The 21559-nt window shown below is 37.9% G+C and overlaps 1 protein-coding gene across 1 annotated transcript; it reads right to left on the reverse strand.

Annotated features, from left to right (window-relative positions):
- Positions 1–1512: 1512 nt before the first annotated feature.
- Positions 1513–21524, reverse strand: EXOSC7 (exosome component 7). The gene is made up of 8 exons (XM_064670672.1): positions 21397–21524; positions 20580–20681; positions 19826–19920; positions 15050–15215; positions 10586–10656; positions 5830–5953; positions 4725–4880; positions 1513–1652 (listed from the first exon to the last, which is right to left on the reverse strand). Exons 1-8 carry the CDS (start codon positions 21451–21453, stop codon positions 1548–1550), a joined length of 876 nt encoding a protein of 291 aa, XP_064526742.1. The 5' UTR covers positions 21454–21524; the 3' UTR covers positions 1513–1547.
- Between the last annotated feature and the right edge of the window lie 35 nt (positions 21525–21559).

Genomic DNA, 21559 nt, shown 5'->3' on the forward strand with positions numbered 1-21559 from the left:
AACAAAACCTGCCTGTGATAAGTCTCAGGTACTTTAAATGTTTTTTCTCCCTTCAGTTTTCTTTCATATTTTTACAAGTAGCTTTGCATGGCAAGGAATGATCACAGCTACTGTAAAGCTGATCTCAGGTTAGTGTTTGCCTCACACAGAATAACTCTACTGAAGTGATTAAAGACTATGTATGCTGATTGTCACTTCTTGGCTCTATTACTATGTAGCACCATCATAACCTACCTAACCTACTACTTAAAGTACTGAAGAAATACACACTCTTCAACTCTTCAAAATACAATCCTGGGCAAATTTTGTGGGACAGTTTCTTTTTTTTTTAACCTGCCTGCTTGTTATAGTAGTGGCTACACATATCTGTACAATACACAGTAGTATTGCAGTTATCTTGAGCGATTGTGTGAGCTCGAGGAAAAGGGCTGAAGAGATTTGGGGACCTTAAGCACTCCATATATTTTAATGTGATCATGATTATTAGTAATATGTTCTGTCCTGTATCTACAGCTTTCTTTCAGCAAAAGCCTTCCCCTTTTCCCCACCAAACATGTTACAGTCAAGAGAACATTCTTAATCTGATATAATAAAATTAAAACAGGAAATTCAGAAAACATTGCTCCTGGATTATTGTAGTAACTTCTGCCATAATGTTTGTTCAAAACGATCCTTCTAATACATGCAGCTGAAATATCAACTTCTTAAAAATCAGCTTCTTCCTTTGATTTCTTCTGTCTGTTGTCTCTTCCTATCCTGCCAAATAAACAGCTCTTACTCTTTGCTGGGGCAACCAATTGATGTAGGAAGGGAATCCACTGCTTTCAACACGTGGTGATACAACTTGTTAGCATGCCTTACCTGCCACCTTCTGACTTTCCCTATGAAGGATCATTACTGACAGACACTATGCTTTTCCAGCTGAATTGTCTAACTCTTAAAAATTAACTCATTTTCCCTTCTACCTTAGCCATGCCCCTTCTCCTTAGCCACTGTGAAAAGCTGTGGCTACGCTGCTATTGCACCTGTTGGCAAAAGGGATAGGTAGAGCTCTAGTGAGCAGAGAAATCTTGGTTTAAAATACAAATTGGAAATGTGGAAACATGTTTTATTTATAGTAAAATCTAACCACATTTTAGTCAAAGAATAGTTAGGTAATTTGAAGGAAGACTTCCACCTTGTGCTACTCTTATTAGTGCTGCACAGCCTCAAGTACACTCCAGAACACAGCATCTGGTGGAAGGTGTGCTAACAGAATTAAGTGGAACCTACACCAGTCACTCTTGAAAATAGATTCAAGCACTTCCCAGGCAATGGCACCAATTGCTGCTGGTGCACTTCCCAGGTGTGAACAGTGACCCGTATGGAAAGCATCTCTAATTTTCTCATCTGGACTTAACTGTAGCTTTCTTTATGCTTAGGAAAATTTTAAAAGCCTCTTAGCCAGAATGAGAACCGTACTGGAAAAAAAAATAACCTTTTCTTTATACACAAACACACAAGATTGCACAATTAATTAAAAACAGTTTTGAACATTTAATGAAATCTCATCCTAGAAATCCAACTTTTGGCCGTGACGTCCCCAAACTCTCTTCTTCATCCAAAATCTTCTGAAGGGCTATGTGCAGTGACTTGCCTACTCTTTGTCCTGTCTGCAATGCAAAGAAAGCAAAACAAATCTGAGACATATGCTTATTAACAGGAGACAACTCTTACGGAACACTTCCTTTTGACAAATATTTTCCCTTTGATGATTCATATACACCAGCTGGTATCACCAAAATACGCTTTTAATTAAGAAAAATAATGGTGGTGGAAGTTTCATTTTAATTTGATTAAGTTTTGGAAAAATGCACACATAAATGCAGTGCTCTCATTCATCAGAGAAGCATTCTATGATCATTAATACCAGATCTGTGCACCGCTGGATCATCCAGGAATACAAATTAAATTCACATCAGGCACAAGCACACACTCAAATTAGTCAGCACACACAGCATAAAGCAATATTCTAGCTGCCAGAGGACAAGAGACACCTGACCAGCAAAGCAGCCTACTAATAAAAAATTCAGTGAACTCTTCTGAAGGTGCTCAGAATCAGCAGAGTGAATTTAGACTAGCTCAACATTGTGTCCTATGGCCAGAGAAGCCCAAAATGCACACTGGCTGCATCACCAAATCAGTCTGTGGGCAGATCTTTCATATGATGTGCAATTCTGTACTGTCCAAGGCCCTTAAAGGGGTTAACACAATGTCTTCTTTACAAAAGGAAAATCCAGCAGTGGAAAGCCACCAGGATTAGCTAAGACACCAGCCTCTACTCTTCCCCCCCCCCCCAACTGTACTGTGGAAGCTACAGGGCAAGGAAACATTGGGCAATGCTGAAATAAAGATCTTAAGGCAACAGTGCCCATTAAAGCTTTCCCAGGGTTTCTCTAAATGATCTGAAATACAGACTCCATACGGAGATGAAAGAGAGCCCACCTATCTGTAAAGAGCCAAAGGCAGATTATATTAAACTGAGTTTATTTGCTCCTGATCTATGCAATGAAGCCTAGGCCTGCCATACAGCTGACACAAAGCTCTCTTTCACCTGCTGGTGACAATTACTGGAACCATGGGAGCACAAACCTTAAAATGAGGTACATTTCTAATTGAAGATCCAGGTGAGAGAACACGGCCCATGGTACCAAAGGAAATTTGGGAAGAGCTTTGATGCAGCAGGGTAGCTGTCAATCCTAGATACTATGAGTCATGCTAAATAAAGGGGGGCACAGACAAGAACTGTCCCAACAGCTCTGCACGGGGACAAAGATCACTGCAGCAGTCTGGAGTCCCAAGGAGTGATACACTTTCTGCATTCTACTCCTCAAATATAGGACAACGTCACTCGCACCAGGTCAAAGTGAACGGGAACTGTGCAGAACTTTGGTATTGACACGAGACTATTGCTTTCTTAATGCTGCTCGCCTCTCTAATGGATCAGATCATAAACTTAGGAAAGAAAAGCCTAATGCTGGCAGCTTCCCAAAACTTTCCCATGAAACTCCCTTACTAAGAGATATGCCCTAGAATGTCTATTTTCTACAAGGCAGGGAAAGCTGACACTCTGACCTGCAGCCAAATCATTATGGAATGGAGGTGTCAAACATGGGTTATGCATCTTTTCCAGTGGATATTCCCAGGCCTTTTTGTTTTTCTTGGTATCCTAATGAGGCTGTTGAGTTTAGGGCAGGGCCAAACAGATAAACTCTGACTTTTCAGAAAACATATTGGGGTTTTTTTTATCAGCTTTATCTCTCACTCTTTCAAACTCTTCAACATTCAGGAGGGAAGACTTCTTCCAAAGCAAGTGAAAGATGGCACAAGTATCAGCTTAAGCTTGTAACTTCCTGCACCAGCAAGTAGGGACAAGTTCAGTAATGTTCTTTGCAGAATAGAATGGTTTGAAGATTTCCCACAGTTACCTTCCATATGCATCTCTGACCAGTGTTCAGAAGCGCATTACAGAACTCCAGGCACAGCCTTTGGGGGTAGGGTATAAAATGGAACTGCAGTAGTTCATTTCCTATTTAGGGCTCAACGTAGACTGAAATTGGTGATCAAAACAGAGGCTCCATCAAAGCCTGGTGCAGGGAATTTGCACTAAGGGCAGCTTCTTCATGAACCTGTATCTGACTTAAGCACCAACCTCTCTAGCAGCCCTAGACCCAAAACTTCAAGTTTTCTATGACGTTCAGTTAGCATCAGACACAAAGTCCATCAAGGAAGACACAGGAAGTTAGGTTTCTTCAGGATGCCAGGTTAGAGATAACACCTCTCTATCTAAGGGAGAAAGTGACATCTGTGAACACAAATGAAATCCCCACTGGTACCACCAAAATTAGCACTCTATATTGACACAGTCAAGTGCCATATATACTCAAGCATGTAATTCCCACTTGAAGCCAACTGTTGTCAAACTTGGCTCCAACTTCCGCATTCTTCACTACAGCTGGGCTGAAATTAGTCCTGTATCTCTTGGAAACAGAGTCAGCTTGAAGTATCTAATTTTCATTCTGACTTCCAAGCTCAAAACCCATTTCTGCCTCACGCTCAAGGCCAAACTCAGGCATGAGAATTTACACTGCAGAACATTTAAGAAGAGCCTGAAGAAACGTTTAAAATGGAATTCTTACATGGATGTGGACAATATCCAGATACTAGAATTTTTATGAAGTAAGGGCAGATCAGAAACCCAATAAAGAACCAAAGAAAAACAACAGTAAAAAGAGAAGAGTAAGCTTATAATAAAACAAATGAGTTGTGCTAGAAGAGAACACCATGCACTAGCAATTCAAAAACACCTTCTCTACGTTTATAGGGACTTTACCATATTAGGAGTTTTGCTATTTCAGTTTTTAAGAGAAACTATAAAAGAGGGAACATGTTCTTTAAAAATTCTCTCAAAGTTTATCAGCTTAAGCTTTACTGCCTTACAGCTGGGAAGTACTTGCCTGAAACATATGTGAGTATCATGCATTTCAGGCATCTAGAAGTTTTAGATAACATCCATTCACATTAGAATTTGTTTCAAAGAAACTGTGACCTTTACAAAGTCCCTTGTGCACCTAATCAAAGCTCCAAGATTTCTGCTATAAAAGTCCTTACTGCAGCTTTCCATATACCCAAGTTCCAATTCATCCAGTATCATCCAAGACAGTCAACTGCTCAACACTCCTTACCTCCATCATTTCAAAAATACTCTCAGGATCCAGGCTACCTTTCCCCACTTTCTTCATAGAAGTGAGGGCACCTTTACTGGTCACGGAAATAAGCAGGCTTGCCAAAGAACAGGCTTCTTCCTGAAGGGTAGCATCCACCACATGCCTATATCCAATCTGTAAGTTAGTGACAAAATGATGTATCAGTTCGCAGTTTTCTAAGGGCTTCCAATAAGAAGTTAACCTGTGAGTGGCGGCTTTGTTAGTTACCTCAGTCTCCCATCCTAATATCATGTGGCCTTTTTACGTGGTCTGAGACTGACTTGATAACTTGATAGCAGCCTCTGACCCCAAATTGTGTATGTTACACAACAGAGGTGAGATAAACATGTCACTATTTCATACTGTTTTCCTCTCTACCATCCTTTCCTCTATATGAAACTCCCTATTCCTCTTTCCCCCCTCAATTCCAAGCATGGACTTTGCTACCCTCTAGGTGAAAATTACACATCCCGAGACTCAGGTGAGCCCTCACTTCAGCAAAGGCCTCTGCTATTTATGCAACTTGTTTAAAAGAAATGCCACATAAACTTTCAGGTAACTAAGCAAATCACTAACACTTGCAATGGAACTTGCAGCATCCATAAAATCAACTGTGTTGGCTGTGTGCTATATATGGAAAACCTGTTTGAAAGGGAAGGCACAGTACTGCACCCCTGAAAATGGAGTTCTGTCCCCAGCAACAAATACTCATCATGTAATTCCAGGCAGATGACACAACTTTTGCACCTCACAACAATGGCCACTTGTTCTAACACACTGAAGTATCTGCTGCTACAGATGTTAAGCAAGGAGTAGATAAAACCCAGTAAACAATTCTTCTGAATGCAAGAAGATGCATTTTAAGAGCACATCAAGTAGAAACCTACAAGTCAGAGATGCAAAAATACCCCTTATTCAGTAGAAGTTCTTCTTAATTAGGAGGCAAAAGACAAACAAATATCTACATAGTGGACACTGACCATTTCTGTAACACAATTTTATCTCTAGGGAAATAATAACTGGCAGGTGAAACTAATAGAAACTGAAGTTTCTAGGTAGAGGGTCAGAAATTTGTCATGCTTACTTTGCTTAGCGTGACAATACAGGGCACTTCCTCTACATTAAGTCGAATACAATCATAAGGGTCATCAGACAGCTCAATCTCTTTGGTGCCTTCTTCATCCTCCAGAACACGCACTTTGGGTATTCTGTGGAAACAAAATGTGCAAAATCATTGCCAGAACAGATAACAAATAAAGCTGCTATACAGTCACGACTCCATGAAGTGCTTTTTCTTCTAAATGAGGCAAAATGTTTAGAAAAAAAGTCCAGAATGTGATCAAAGTATTAACAACTCACTCCCCAAGACTAGGAAGAAAACATTGTAAGTTCGAAGACATTTAGGATGAGATCGTCATATTTACATCATTCAAACCATTAGAATTTGAGTTGTTTTTTACACTATTATATGGGGAGAGATCCTTTTGGAATTTGCACAAATCAGTTCTGAACAATTCTTTGTGCTTCTGCTGGATGTATAGGAGAGAAATTACCAAGACTGAATCCTTTCGTACGGTGGCTCTCAACTTTGCAAACAACAGTAAAGTTGACAGAATTAGAGTAATTACATTGCTTGGCAAAGCTGTGACATCAGTAGCAAATAGAAGTAGTAAAGCCCTTCAGGAAAGAGCAACACTAATTAAGGGAGACTTGGGGTAAAGAGAAAGACGACATCAGTAAAATCCTTTCTCTTTAGCAAGACGGGAAGATTGGCAGGATATTCTCATTCTTTAAGAAGCCAGAAGACTCTACTGTTCTAAGGACAGATATACAAGGGATATATAAAATATAAGGACAGGGCAGGAATAAAAACCCAGGCAGAAATCCAAGAAACGCTTTCTTCTCAGTAGCGAATGACGAACTCTCTCACAAATGAACTAAGACAGGCTCCTTATCAGAGGCAAATATATTGTATTTGTGATAGACATTTAATGGGAAATTCATGGGATGACTTAAGGCACTTTTCTTAGCATAACGAATAAAATAATTTAAAACAATTTAGTAGAAGATGGTACCTCAAGCTGCCAAGAACATCAGCATCTTATATACCCTCATTTATCCAGGTGCCTGTTAGGATGGAGTACTGACTGAGAGACTTTGCATTACTGGCCAGTAAAACCCCCACACAGCTCCCATATTACTTTTTTTTTTTCTTTTCCACACATTTGCACTTGAAAACAAAATATTTCAAGACGTCCCCTGACAGCTAACTTCAGTAACCACAATCTGGTTTTATATTAGTACTTTTACAGTAGCACTGTGTTTATAACTAGACTCTGGAGGTTACACTCTTTTATGCCGTCTGTAAGAAACCTCTTCTTTTGAAGGAGGAGGAGATAGGGACTGATTTAATGAACATTTCCCCCACCAATACAAAGTCATATTTTGCAATACAAAGTGACTTTTTATTGTTCCCTGGAAGAGTATGTTAGTTATTTGTGGCTAAAAGTCCTAGTGGCAAGTACTTCACACAGCAGCTAACCCTGCTCCAGTGATAACAAATTCCCTACAAGCACAGTGGCCTGGACCAAGCCAAAACTAAGACTTTGAGTAAGCAGAACAATTGTGAAGTGTACTTTTTCCTGAAACAAAACTCCAAATGCTTTCCAACCCATTAGAAATGCCTCAAAGCCTATTTTCAAGTTTAAAATATTCCATTAAAAATTGATGGAATAAAGTCACAAGGTGACTGATCCTCAAGCTACGCAGGACAATGGACAACACTGGAAAACAGCCTAGTCAAGAAGTTTATGTGCCAAAGCAGTGTTAAAAAACAAAGAAAGATTTCAGGAAAATCTGTGAGATTAAGCAATTTTTAATTCCATTCTAAAATAGCCATGAAACCAGAGCAGTGTTTGGTCTGCAAGAAAAAGTTGCCAGAATTAATACCTGAAAAATGCCTGCAAGGAGCTTTTTTGGCCAAGCACGGATGAAAGAGGTGTAAATTAGAACTATTGCAAAGGCAAAAAGATCAGACACAAGAATCATAGTTGCATAAAAAAGGGGGTATATGGACACAAAAACTAGGAAAAGTGAATGTAGCACAAAGTATTTCCAGAACACTGGAGATTTCCTCTCCCAGCTTGTGAATATTTGTCTTAAGAATTAGCTGTACATGTTTACTTTGCAACTTTCACTTTTCTATTTTGATTCCTGTAACTAATCAGGGCAGAAATCTGTACAGCAAGACTCAGTCAAGTAACAAACAACGCTCTTTCCTATGTGCTGCAGACCCAGATTTCACAACTGCAGAACCAGTTCCCCCCTTGCAAGCAGGCATCAGTTCTGCCTCTACCATGCTGTTCAGCAAAAAACCTCGATATCGGCAAAGCTGTTGTGTTATAAACTCTTTTTTTTTTGTAACTTGCCTAGTTTCTGCAGCCTCTGTGGCAAGTAGACACATTTCACAGAACCAAGTTTAATGTCCTGACACAGTAGCTAATATTGCATATTTTGCAATATCTACTTCCATCATGAATAAATCCATCCTTAAACACCTTGGAGACAGGGGTAAGAAGTAAGTTTGATGCCTGCTATCTTTTGCACATGATCTTGATATAGTTTTTAAAACATGATGAACAATACAAACTTGCAAGGAGTAAATGTTCCCCGTAAAACAGTCATATTGCCATTGTTCCATGCCTGAAGGGGATATAATGAGTCACGTCAGGCATTCAAAGGATTTAAATCCTGCCAGTCTTGCGTAAAATTCCTTATATCATGATTTTGGATTTACTTAGCTCTAAAGAAAAATGTGTCCATAGCTATTATAGAAATGCTCAGAGCAAGATTTTAAAGATGAAGCTGAAGTTTTCAAATGCCTATCTGAATACCTAAAATTTTGTAGCTTCCAAGAAAAACAGCAGCTTGAGCTCTCTGCTCTTTGTTTCAGGGCCACAGTCAAGGCTGGCAAAGATCTGGAAACACTTCTAACAAAAACCTGGTTGTAAACAAAGTATGAAAAGCAAGTAAGACTTAAAGTAAGTCATGTCAAGCAAAGTTCAGAACACTTAATCTGAAGCAATTTTAAAACTGACATCTTGTCTTGTTTGGACAATAAGATTTTATGGAGAATGGGAAGCTACTCTTAAACAGCCTTGTGTCAATCCAAAGAAAACTTAGTAGCTACCAAGAGAAAGTGAGAGGAATAGTGAAGGAGGACAACAGGTTTTCACTTTGAATTTCACCTCTTGACTTTCTGATCTTTTATGAGATTAGATGTATGGCTCAACTCAGTAAGACAAGGTTTTCACAGGTAAAAAATCAACAGGCTCTCCATTATGTCATAGTGTACCACATTTTGATACAATACCCAACTTTAACAAGATTCTGGATGTTTTCCATAGATTACAGATTATATAAAGGACACAAGTTGTCAGAAAAATCAAAATAAAGCAGAATCATTAGAATAATTACACCCTCCATGTTGCCCATGTTCCCAAAGCAACATTTTCTTCTACTTGCTTATTTAATTCATTACTTTTTATATGATCGTCTCTGTTTATTCTGGTTAAAATAAGAAAAAAGACCCAGTTATCTTATAAATAAATTACGTGCCTTGGATCTGCAAAACAACTTACATGGTAGTAACTGTTTTAACTATACAACTTTTGCATCCAGGCAGGAACACAGCACTTCTTCCCTTTAGAGTACTGCCAGCTCCTTTGTGAGCCATTATATTTGTGACAGTATTTCTTAATGTTATGAAAACAATCTACTGTTAAAAGTTACTGTTGAGAATTTGATTAACATGGGAAATTTCTCAGCAATATATACAAGTTCTAGTCTCAGATGGATTCTTCCCTCATCCCCTTTTAAAGTGTTTATAACCTGATATACTGCCTGTCTTCAAAAATGTATTTTCCTCTTCTTTTTGCACATACTTTTCCAGATCTAGTGCATTGATTCCCTGATAAATAAGCCAGAACTACACTAGTGGCTTTAGCAGATCTCTAATTTAATGCTGAAGAACAATTTGAAATCCACTTTTAAAACATTTATGCTTGTAAGAGTCTAACTTTTGCACCTCTTCCCACTATTGTTTCCACTATTGTTTTCATTAGCTTTTTTTCTCAAGGGTGCTACAAAACTCTGTACTCCCTTCCACCTACAGATAAAGAAGATAAAAACAATAGAAAAATACAAACGAAACTTACCATTAAAAACCACACAGAGGATTTCCATCGTTCATTCTACTAGATTTTGTCTTTCCATTCTTTGAATTAAAATGCATGGGTCAAAGTTCTTTTAAAGACACATCGCTTCCCCCTCCCCACAATTTCTCACTACCATTATTTTCTTCTTAGTTTTAAAAAGAACTCTAGACCAAAAATTAATGAGAACGAAATCAGAAGAGAAACATCAAGGCTAGTTATAAATCACTAGTCACATTGACAGAGGGCTTCTTAATCAAGAGCATCACAGATCAGTAAGTACTTCTTCAAACCCACAAGGCATCAACACAAAGTCCTCCAACTACCTGCAACAAAATCTCATGGTCAAACAATTTTTTCTGGATCGGGCTACAGAACAGAAGTTATATTGTGAACCTGACTGTGCATACAATCACAATGCAATGTGACACTTGATTATTAGAAACTGAACTAAACATTAGTTCATATGACTTGCATGAAAATGGACTGCCTTGTATCTGAATGCAAGCTGCTTTGGGTATTTCTTATTTAAATAACTAAGCATTAAAAATGCTTTGCTCACAGAGAGTACTTCTCTTCCATTTCCCATGCCACTTTCCCTCACATGAAATGAGATTTGTGCTTTACCTTGTGTTAAAGAGAGCTGCCTTCACTGCGATAGAGATTGCATCAAAGATGTTCCCACCACATTCCAATAACTGAGGAGGAAAAGAAGAATCTCTTTAAAAGAAAATTGGACTAGTGCCTTTAAATGAAGTCTTTATTTTATTTAAACCTACTTGAAAAGGAAGAAAATTAATAACCAGAACAGGTTTTTAAAAAACAAAGTTGTCTTTAAAGCCCATCCATGAAAAGAAACAGATAGGAAATTAAGATTTTGGCTAACTGTATTATACATGCAAAATAGAAGAGTTAATATACTCCGTAATAAAATTAATGATAAAATTTAATAATAGAACCTGAAATGAAATCACCTCTGTTCTTAATCTTCTTGTGCTAAGGCTCTGAACTAGACTATGACCAGAATTCTCTTTATAAACCCATGACATTCATTCTTTAATATTACATCAAACCAGTCAATTTTTTATACTTTATTTCAAAGAGGAGCCTTTTTAAAATATCAACTGGACAAAACCAACTGGGAGAATTGCTTTTAAAGAAGCAATGCAAATTGTCACTGAGAACACAGTATGAAAAGGTAGTTACAGAAGTTATAGTTATGAAGGCACACTATGATTTATTCTTCTTAAGGAAAAGACTCATCATCAGGTTTGTTCTTGTAGCTGAAAATGATCCAAGGAAATCCTGATGTCAAAGTCTAATTCAAACATCAGTGTTATCAAACAAGTGAAGAGTGTCGAGGGAGTCTAGCTTAGCTTCTTCCCATGAAGATCAGGAGAACAACAGCCGAAGGGAACAGCAGCACTGCATACTAGGCAAAAAGGCAGGGCTCCCAAAACCACAATACCTTCTATAGGCTGCCAGACAACTCCACAGCTTATTGTTAGTTCTCTGACAAGCTCCGCTCTCAGCTGCTAGTACTATTCTGTGAGAGCACACACACACAAAGGCACACACACAGAGTAAGCATTTGAAACTACTTCGGCAAGAACATATGGTTGCTTCTCCATGACATCAATCTCTGTTGTATGATGAGAGCAAAACAAGTTTTGCAACACTGATTGCATTGATTGTTCTTCAAAATCTATTTAAAAATGAGATAAACTCCTGCACTGGGACTAAATCATAAATCAGATATTCTGTAAAGACAGTTTCTTTATGAAGACAGACTGAATAGTGTAAAAAGAATGACAAAAAGTTGGAATAGAAAGCTAAATACAAAGGTGATTAGATTATTTCTTCGCAAACAGCTGCTGGATACAGAGAGGTTAACCTGCCACTTTCAGTCATTATTGGATTTTACTGGATAACACAATAAGCCCCACAATATCTTTGTTATTAAAACACAATAATGGGATATATCTGCACTGTTGCTAGGCTTGTGCTCAGGCTGCTATTCTAAAACCTTATCTGTACTACAGTGGTGCCTACAGGCTAGGAACACAACCTGTAACAAGCATGATGCCAAAATTCCTCCACACAGAACTGAACACTTTTCTCAGCTGAAGCACCTTGTACTGAGATCTCTCCTGCTGTTTATTTATTTATTTATTTATAGAAATAAGAAAGTCTGCACAACTGCGAGTTATGGGAAGCAAAGGATTCTTTAGAAAGGACTGCTTTTAATTAACTGATGTGCAAATAAAAAAGTTATTGGCAAAAATAGATAAAACATTGTAGACCTTGTCTTATTCAAAGAAGCTTTTCTTCCAAAAGGACAGATTCTTAACTTCTTTTTTTATCAAACTTAGGAGGAATAGAAAACATGAAGAAATCCTGAGAGGTGTTCAGTAGTGAACTGCTAAAATTTCAACAGATCCTACTGCACCCCTTCCCCCCAACACACCATCTACTGAGAAGGGAATGATAAGAGATTGCACACTTTGATTTTCCTTGCTCAGCATGGCAGACTGCTGGGCCAAGTTATGTGGAGAAGGCTATACATATATCAAAAACACACTCAAAAATGCCTAAATCTTATTTCTGACATCAGTGGCTTAGAAAGAGAAATAAATCAAGGGAAACAGAGAGAGAGTGAGAACAAGCTTACAGTTTTGTGATACTGTTCTCCACATTCGCGAGCTACTATTTGGAAGTGGAATGCCTTACATTATTAAGAAAGAATGCATCTATTTTGAAAGGTCAAGGTACATATTCTTGACCTTTGTCACATATCTCAATTTGGCCACATTTCTGCTTCTTTGTGGTGTGTATGATTGAAATTATTTTCTTTCCAGTCTGACTGTACACAATTATAGCAAGTCTCAAGTACACTGACCACTAGAAAATATTTGAGAGATGATTTTAATCGATAAGGTGCATGACTTTGCAAAACACACCATTTTCTCTTTTGAGGTTGCATATGTCAAATATGCTTCAGTCAAAGTGCACATGGGGCTAAATTGCATAGCGTGAAACTTCCAGGTTCATAAAATTTTTGGGGGGTTTTTGTCTTTCAGAACAAGACACTTCCAAACAAGTACCTTCTCATCTGACCACAAAGTACCAGTATTTTCAGGCTTACGACAGACTTAAGGCTTATTTTCCCTCTAGCTTTGCGCAACACAAACACCAACATAAACAATTTCCAGGAACTCTGAAGGAAAATACCACCCAAAACACTCTCTATGAGCATTGTTATTATAGTTAGAATCTGTCTCCCTCAAACACTGAATAATATGACTTGCACCTTATACCAGCCCAAGTATTATACTCCCACCATGTACTATTAAAGTAAGATTCTACAGGAACGATTCAGCAGGAGCAGCTTCAGCAAAATCTGTAGGTATCAAGCATCAGCATTAACTGTACACTAACACATGTGATACACATCTTCCATTTAGAAAAGGAAATATTACAATGACCTCAAAAGTGTGAAAATACAGACACCTGAGGTGGAAAAAGAATGGGGGTGAGGCAGGCAACAGAAAAAGAGACTAATGTTAATGGTGTCTTCTTCTAAATGTACCAGCAGCTCTTCAATGGCTCAAACAAAAAATCCCTGCAGAATATAACATTAAAAAGACTCATCAAGTTCAGTTGTAATTATGAACCTACAACAGATTGTTTACTGGCATTGTAAAAAAGCTAAATGTAAAATTCCTCACATAACGCAGGTCCTGATGTTCATAATTCTGATACAGCCAGTAGCATGAAAATACCAAGGCTGTTTTGCTCTGTAGTTGTGGACAACCAAAAAATCTGTCCAGGAAGAATCAAACAATAACCAATTATATCTCATGCAGAAGCTATACAGAACCAATTCTGCACTAGTCACCTTTATGCAAGTCTTTGTTTATGCTGTGTTTATGCAATCTTAAGCAGTACATTGCATAAATAAGCACAGCATTTAATATTCTGTACCTCTGCTTGTAATTACCCAGTAACTAAAGTCCCCAGTGTGATTTCTCAGAACTAACACTTCATTCTCTATTAAACTATGCCAAGCTCCAATAAGCTGGTGGCTTGGGCTGTTAAAGCCCTCAGCAGTGGCACACACTCAGTCGCTCTGTACGCAGACTGTCGCAGTATGTACCATATCTACTATAATTAGGCTAATGGTACTGCTTTTTAAACACCTAATGAACTAATTTTCACATTTATTTAGGTCTTAGTCTAAATGTTCCTGTTTAACAAAATCCTGTATTTAATTTTCCTGGCCATACAGCTTAACGTTTTGCAAATCATTTATAATACATACTAATGGATTCCTGTGAGTAAGGTCCCTCAACACATTTTCACTTCCAAATTTGACAAAGAGAAACTCAATTTTGGACCAATAAGAATTGGGAATAATACTCAGGAGAGTCTGACTTGCAGACTTCTGTTAAAATTCCTGTGGCTGAGTGGTTTAAAAATGGCATAGTTTGGAAATCAAGCTGCTACATGCATGAGATTTGTATGCATAAAATTCAGTTTCCATTTTTTAATGGGAACAAATATTCAGTTTATCTTCTACATTCAATACATGTATATAACTTCCATCAAAAAGTGCCTAGGCCAAATGTAGCTTTTGCCAGAAAAGTTTCTATTTTACTGAATTAGTACTGGTAATAGTGCAAAGAAGCAGTCAGGATGGACAGTTACCTTAGGGCTAACATACGTAATACTAATTTACATTCAACAGAACAATACATTTGCTGTTGCAACTAGCCTGGGAGAACAGTTTAGCCTTCTTTAGTGGCAACCTCCTTGCTAGTATAAGATCACTGATTTTCATCTGAGACAGATTTGGAGTATTCAGTGTTTTATTAGCTCTGCAGTGGAGCATCAGCAACAAGAAGAGTAGGAAAAGAGCAAGCTGGAAACAGTGATTAACTATTACAGATAGATTCCCAAGAAAATGGCCATTCGTTTTGTGAAACATTATATCACATTATGAGAAGCTTTTTTTATAAGAAAATACACAAAGTTATGTTAAGTCAGTCTCCGCCTTAGATCTTGAATCTTAGTTTTCATTTCCTGACTTACCAATACATCGACATAGAGAACCCAGCAGTGCTCTCTGGGATTAATACAAAGGGATTTCAAGTCTACACTGTTCTCGCAGCTGAATACTCTGTAGAGTGTATTTGCTATATCTGTGCCAAGTTCTTCTCCTCCCCGGCCTTCCAATTCAGGAGTAGCGTTTGACGAACTAGATAAAGAAAGAAAAAATACTTTCACTTCTGTGGCAGCCAATACCCAAAGAACATTTCTTAAATATAGAGCATTAAAAATATCTAAGGATTTATTTGTACAAGAATAAGCATCCTATTTGAAAAGAAAGTATTTCCATTTTGCATAAGAGAATGTCCTGATGCAGATAATGTACCAACATTTTGTTACAAATACTGATACCAACTAAATTGCACCACTATCTTCAGTTCCCAAGTTGCAATGCTAAAGTTGGTGAATTCTTTCAGGGATTATTTCTTAAGCACTGTCATCTTCTATCACCTCAACCCTTTAGAAAAACGAAAAAGTGAGAGAAATCTGTGCTAAGTTCAGAACAGCTAACAAGACAGTCTGGTGAGAGTTGAATGTTAAATTATTAAGAGGATGGCTAAGAAGAAGATGTGATTATATGACAAGTAGAATACACATTTCTTTTAAAGTAACATGACTGCCTGACCTTAATTGGTAATTTCTTTACTGAAGGGTACTGTATGCTATCAAGCCCCTTACAGAAAGCAGCTCATTATTCTCAGCAACTGCAGCTTATGGAGAGCTGCAACTAAAGAACATATTTTCCAGAGGAGGTCTGACAAAAGTCTTTGGTCTTCACTTCCCTGATTCCAACATAACTAACTTTATTTATGAGTAGTCATACAAGAAAGTCCTTGGGTACTGATGCCTTGTATACAGCTAAGAACAAATTTCTAACAATAAAAGAAAACAGGCCTACAAAAAAACCCATCAAAAACCCCCACACCGACCCAAACCAACCAATCAAAAAAACCCCCAAACAACAAACCCCAAACCAAACAAAAAATGCCTCTCCTCCAAAGCACAATAAAATAGAGCAGAATTGTCTAGACATGCATATACTGCAAAGTAGTGAACAAAGATTCTGAACCCAACCTCTGGTTTATAGAGAGAAGAGTATTCTCAAGCAGTGCATCCGTAGCAGCATTAAAAATGTTGTTTTAAAATAAATCAGTCACACCTCTCCCAAATTAATTTCTCACTGCAGAATATAGGAAAGAAAGTGGTTCCATAGAAGCAGTTTTGGTATGTTCCAAATCTGTGATAGTAAAGCCTTGTATTTTCCTGGCTGGGTACTTCCCAGTGCCAATTTCTCCTGCATGTTCTGTGTTTATATGATGATGCAAAACTTCAGCTCTTCTAACAGGCACACCTGTTCACATCAAGTGAACTGTATTAACAATACTGCAGAACCTATAAGCTTATATATAATTACCTACTATTACTCTTACCTACAAGAATTACCTAATTCTCCCAACTTGTTTTGCAGTTTATGAAAACTCAGAATACCAGGAAGAAGTTATCTGCTGCCATTATAAATAGATAGCACTATACATGCTTAAAAAACAAGGAAAAGCATTACTGCCAATGAAGCACTGACCTAGGCTTCCAAACTACATTTGTCACACAAATAAGCAGTGCAAATATGACACATAATATTATTCATGGTCGCATTAATATTAGACACCAATTTTATACAATAAGATCATATCTGAGTATAACTCAGTGCTGAGTCAGGTCTTCAGGTTGTATTAAACAAGCCCTTATCCATGGAAGCAGCTTTTATGCAAGTTAACTAGATCATTCTGTTTAAACCTTTCCGTTTGAAGCATAGTTATGCAAGCATTATGATCCCTATGATAAGCTGAAAAGAATTATACAAACTTCAATCTATGCCTCATTATTATTTCTAAATACAAAGTTTTATCAAATGTTGTATTTTTTGATTGTAAGTGGACACTTTCTTTGACGGTGAGTAGCAAGAACATAACACTCAATTGGAATATCATGTTTCACTGCATCTTAATTCCATTATTATTTTAACGCTTCAGTTCCTTGCAATCAAAGTAAAATAAAGAAGTAAGGTTAGCAGGGTACTATTATAATAACTATATGGTAGATACTGCCACCTAATGCCTACAGATTATTACAGTAATATACTGGGTAAAAATTGAAAAGGGGTTGTCTAACACACTAGAAAGAGAAAATGCAAAAAAACTTGGTTTATGGAGCACAGAAAAAACCTAGCAGTGGCACAGAATTTTTACTCCCAAACAAAATGTAACTTTCAAGACTATCAAGATCATTTTAGTGTTACATTGCCTAACAATCAAGATTCCTCCTAAAGCACAATGATGTTTCTGCCACAGATTTCTGCTCAATTTCAAAACTCTTGCTGTTAGCAGAAAAACCTTTCTCTCACAGTAGTTAAGCACTTTACAGCTGTTGCTTAGGCCATTAATATACACTTGAACAAATATATTCCTAATTCCACAAACAGAATCAAATGCATTCAAGGAATTCAGATGTCTGCTTTTCTTTTTGTTGTTATTTCTTACAGTTTGAAAACGGTAACTCAGAACAGCCCCAAAACTCAAACGTGAGAAAAGCAGACAGCAGTCTTCAACATCAATGGCCAGGATGAATGTCCTCTCCAGTGATGATGGGCAGTAAGGATATCACAAAGGACATGGACTTGATCTGTGGTAATTAATTTCCAGGCTCACAGATCAGTGCCCAAAATATCATCCCTTCCAGAGACGCGCATTAAAGTCTATCTCAAGATGTGACCAAATATGCTTCTCAGATTTTAGGTAAAGGACTTGGAGCAGAAAAAAGAGAAACAGAACTCTGGGGCAGAGAAATATATAACTAATCCAGCGAGTGATTATTTTAATCAGGAAAGGAAACTATGAAAGTTTCGGGAAATAAGCAATTTAAGATAGTAATCACTGCACTCTGAGTTTTTATTATTAGTTTCAACAACATAAAAGCCAAGTAGAACACAGAAGAACTTCACTGGGAGATGCAGGGTATCGGACTATGTGCAGTTACTACCACCCAGTGGCAGACTGCAAAAGCATCAGACTACTGACAGCAGCTCATTTCCCTTTACAGAGAACAAGCTGCCTCCATTTCACATTTTGTCTTGGATCTTTCTGGAGGCTAGAGGACACTTTTCCCTGTGCACAAGCATGTAAGAAGTTAATACACTTCTCTAAAGTTTAGGCTTTTGGTCTATGTTGTCACAGAAATTAACAATTCCCTATTTCTAGAACTGACAAAATCCATCTTGCACAATATTGCTGCACATCTCCCATCTTATGAAGCAGAGATTAACAGTTAGAAAATACAACCTAACGTTAATCTAATGAACTGAAGTTTTTCTAACATTCATTTACATATGCAAGAAGTGTCACAGAATTGCCACATGTGCACAGCCCACTTGTTTAAGTATGAAAACATTCCTGCTGCCATTGGACCTTCTTCATATAGAAACCATCGGAAAAAAGCCTCCATGTACTATTTATGATATTTCAAGCATGCGTTTCATAAAGCTGTCAGGCTCAGATCCCCTGTAATAGCAGGACCACATCCAAGATCATCTTCCCACCTTGTATTTTTTGAATAGTAATTGTAGACAAACTACTAATTCGTAGGTGAGTCCTTTCCTCTACAATGCACAAGGTTTCCACAGTTAACTAGTACATCGTGAGGTACAGAGGCAGTCTTAGATAAGGCCGCATGTGACACACAAATGTTAAGGCAGATACAGCCAGTTAGGTTAGCAAGATTACCAGATATACATTTACTTAGTAGCTCTCATACCTTAGCTTTACCAATGGTATATTGGTTTAATGTCAGAGTAGCAACAGTTTTTGTTTATAATAAAAATAAAAAGAAATGGCACATGCAAAACAGCTAACTTGACAGTGCCAAGGCTCTAATGAGAGGTTCCCAAAACACATTACTTCATAAAGGAGAGTTTTAGGAAGTCTGCACGACATGGATACCGTAGTTGCAGACCACAGACAGTCTAGAATAACATTGAGATGTCACTATGCTATCTCAGAGCAACCCAAAAGTAAGAGTTCTCAGTTTTCTTCTAGCTTCCTTCATAATCTGAGCAGTATGAAGACTGTAAAGATAAACAATAGTGCACTTGCAGGAAAAAGCAAGGAATATGATTAAAACAAATACCATTTTAGTTAATGAAGCACAGATTCTCTGATAAATGCATAACTAAATTTTCTAATTAGCTTTTGCATCTGAAGTTCACACTGGAGATTTTCCTTTTTTTAAACAAATGAATTTGAACAAAACACACTTCAACTTTTTCCACTGCTTTATCAGACAAAGCAAGCAAACCTTTAAGTACAGTTAAAGAACAGTCAATTATTTTCTTCTGGAATACTTACTTTTTTTGAAAGAGATTTTCTCTGTCATTGTAAAAACAACAGCTGACATTGTAGTCATGAAGTCATGTTAAATGCATGTGTCATTGGACCATTACTCTTTCCCAGCTGCAGTGATGTTATGCAGTTTGGGATTGCTTTCATTCTTTAAATCCTATTGATTTGCTTATTTTGGGTCTGCAAAATCAGCATAAAGTTTCTGAACATTCACTGCTATAGGAACAGTAAAATAACTTTTTTCTCTTACTCAGACTCTTACCAGAGGTTAGTGGAATGAAGGTATAAACTTCTGAAGAATGACAAGATCTGATTAGTCATTTATTCCAAATATTAGATCTATTTCATTCTTTTCTGATATACTAACCAGTCAACAAAGAATTCCAGGTATCCTTCGTCGGGTTTCTCTAACTTTGGTGTCCCCATTTCAGCTTTTATGCCTACCAAGACATCAGTGTCTCCCTGTTAAAACAAAACCACATCACACAACTGAAATTATAGTTACAGAACTACTTGTTTAATTTAAATGTCTATAGTAAGCTGACATTTCTACCTTTCAGTTATCTGATTGTTCTATCAGAGTGAACTTAAAATAAAATTAAATTTTTTAAAGAAGGAAAGGCTTTAGAAGGACAATATTAAGCTTAAGAAGATTCCTCAAATAATTACCATACATATTAGCTTTCTCTAGGTTAAAAAGACATTCTTAATATCCAAGACTACTTCTCTCATTTTGGTTCTGGAAACATCTCTTACTGCAGAACCACTATAATACTGCACATGCCAAAAGTAATTTCACTTCACTCTGAAGTAGTAGAATTATTTTTTCCCAGGGATTAGGCACAATAGTGATTGCATTTTCGAGATTAAATGTTAGATCAACTCAAACTAAAGGCTGTCCAGGTACTTCATGGTAAATCCAGCCCTGTTTAATTTTTTTTCATCATCGTGATAATAGTTAAGCCAGCCAAAAAGCATTATATATGCTGTAATTATTTCCTTAACCATAGTTTCAGTTACTGCTATGCACACACACAAATAACCTCAGCTTATCTTAAAACCAGTCATATAAACTAGAAACTTCATTAGCGAGGCACAGGGTCCCTAAGAAATTTACCTACCAGCTTTACTCTTGCAGATCCGCTTGTGTTTGATACAACATCTGTTTCTACTTCTGCACATCTGTAGTCTTCACAGCCACGACCATCCACACGAAGATCCTCCTAAGTATGACATCAATATATTGTGCTTAAGGGAATCAGTAGTGAAAACTTTAAAAAAAAAATAAATATATATATATATATCTGTGACTTGAAACTTTCCTTCTCCTATACCAAACACAGCAGTAAAAACAATATGAAAGCATCAGCTCGTGGTTTCATCACGGGCTTTTACTTAAGACTACACCAGGCCTTTCCTGGGATGCGCAAGTTCTGTACTTTTATAGCAGTAATTAGGACCAGGCAGGAAAAAATAACCCACTGGTCTCCCAAATGTTTTCATCTGTATTTCAAAAACGGGTATTGTGCATCCTCTGATACTATACACTCGCCTCCACAGAAATAGGTTGTTTTTCAGCAAAGTTCGGTAAAAATACAGTCCTTGTATCACCGGCGTTTCTCCCCCCACATCCTTCACTCTTCCTCCTTGGTCCATTCACGTTCCTTTGCTACGTGGCAGGCTAAAACTCTATGAAACGGCAAAAACTTGAGAAAGAGCCAGGGAAGACGTGGAAAGAGCAAAGAAAGAGAGGTAAAGGGGGACAGAAGTGAAAGAAAACAAATCCACGTTCTGCTCTCAGCCAGCTTCCCGTTCTGATGCTCAGCGTGCTCCGATGATTACTACCCCAGAGATTCGCGTCCAGACACCACGATGGAGGGCTCCCTGCCTCCCTCCTCCCCAGCCTACCCTGTAACTCGCCCCCTGCCGCTCCGGTACCTGCACGCCGTGCACGATGTAGAGCTTCTCCGCCTCGCTCAGCACCACGGACGCCATTCCTGCCGCCGCCTCCGGACCGCAGCTGCGCAGTGCCCCTCCTGCCTCCCTGCTCCCCTTCCTTCCTTCCGCCCGTCCGCGCCGGGAAAGCTGCCGGCTGTCCACA

Source organism: Pseudopipra pipra, chromosome 1 (genome assembly GCF_036250125.1).
Source record: "Pseudopipra pipra isolate bDixPip1 chromosome 1, bDixPip1.hap1, whole genome shotgun sequence".
In the NCBI taxonomy this organism is placed as follows: domain Eukaryota; kingdom Metazoa; phylum Chordata; class Aves; order Passeriformes; family Pipridae; genus Pseudopipra; species Pseudopipra pipra.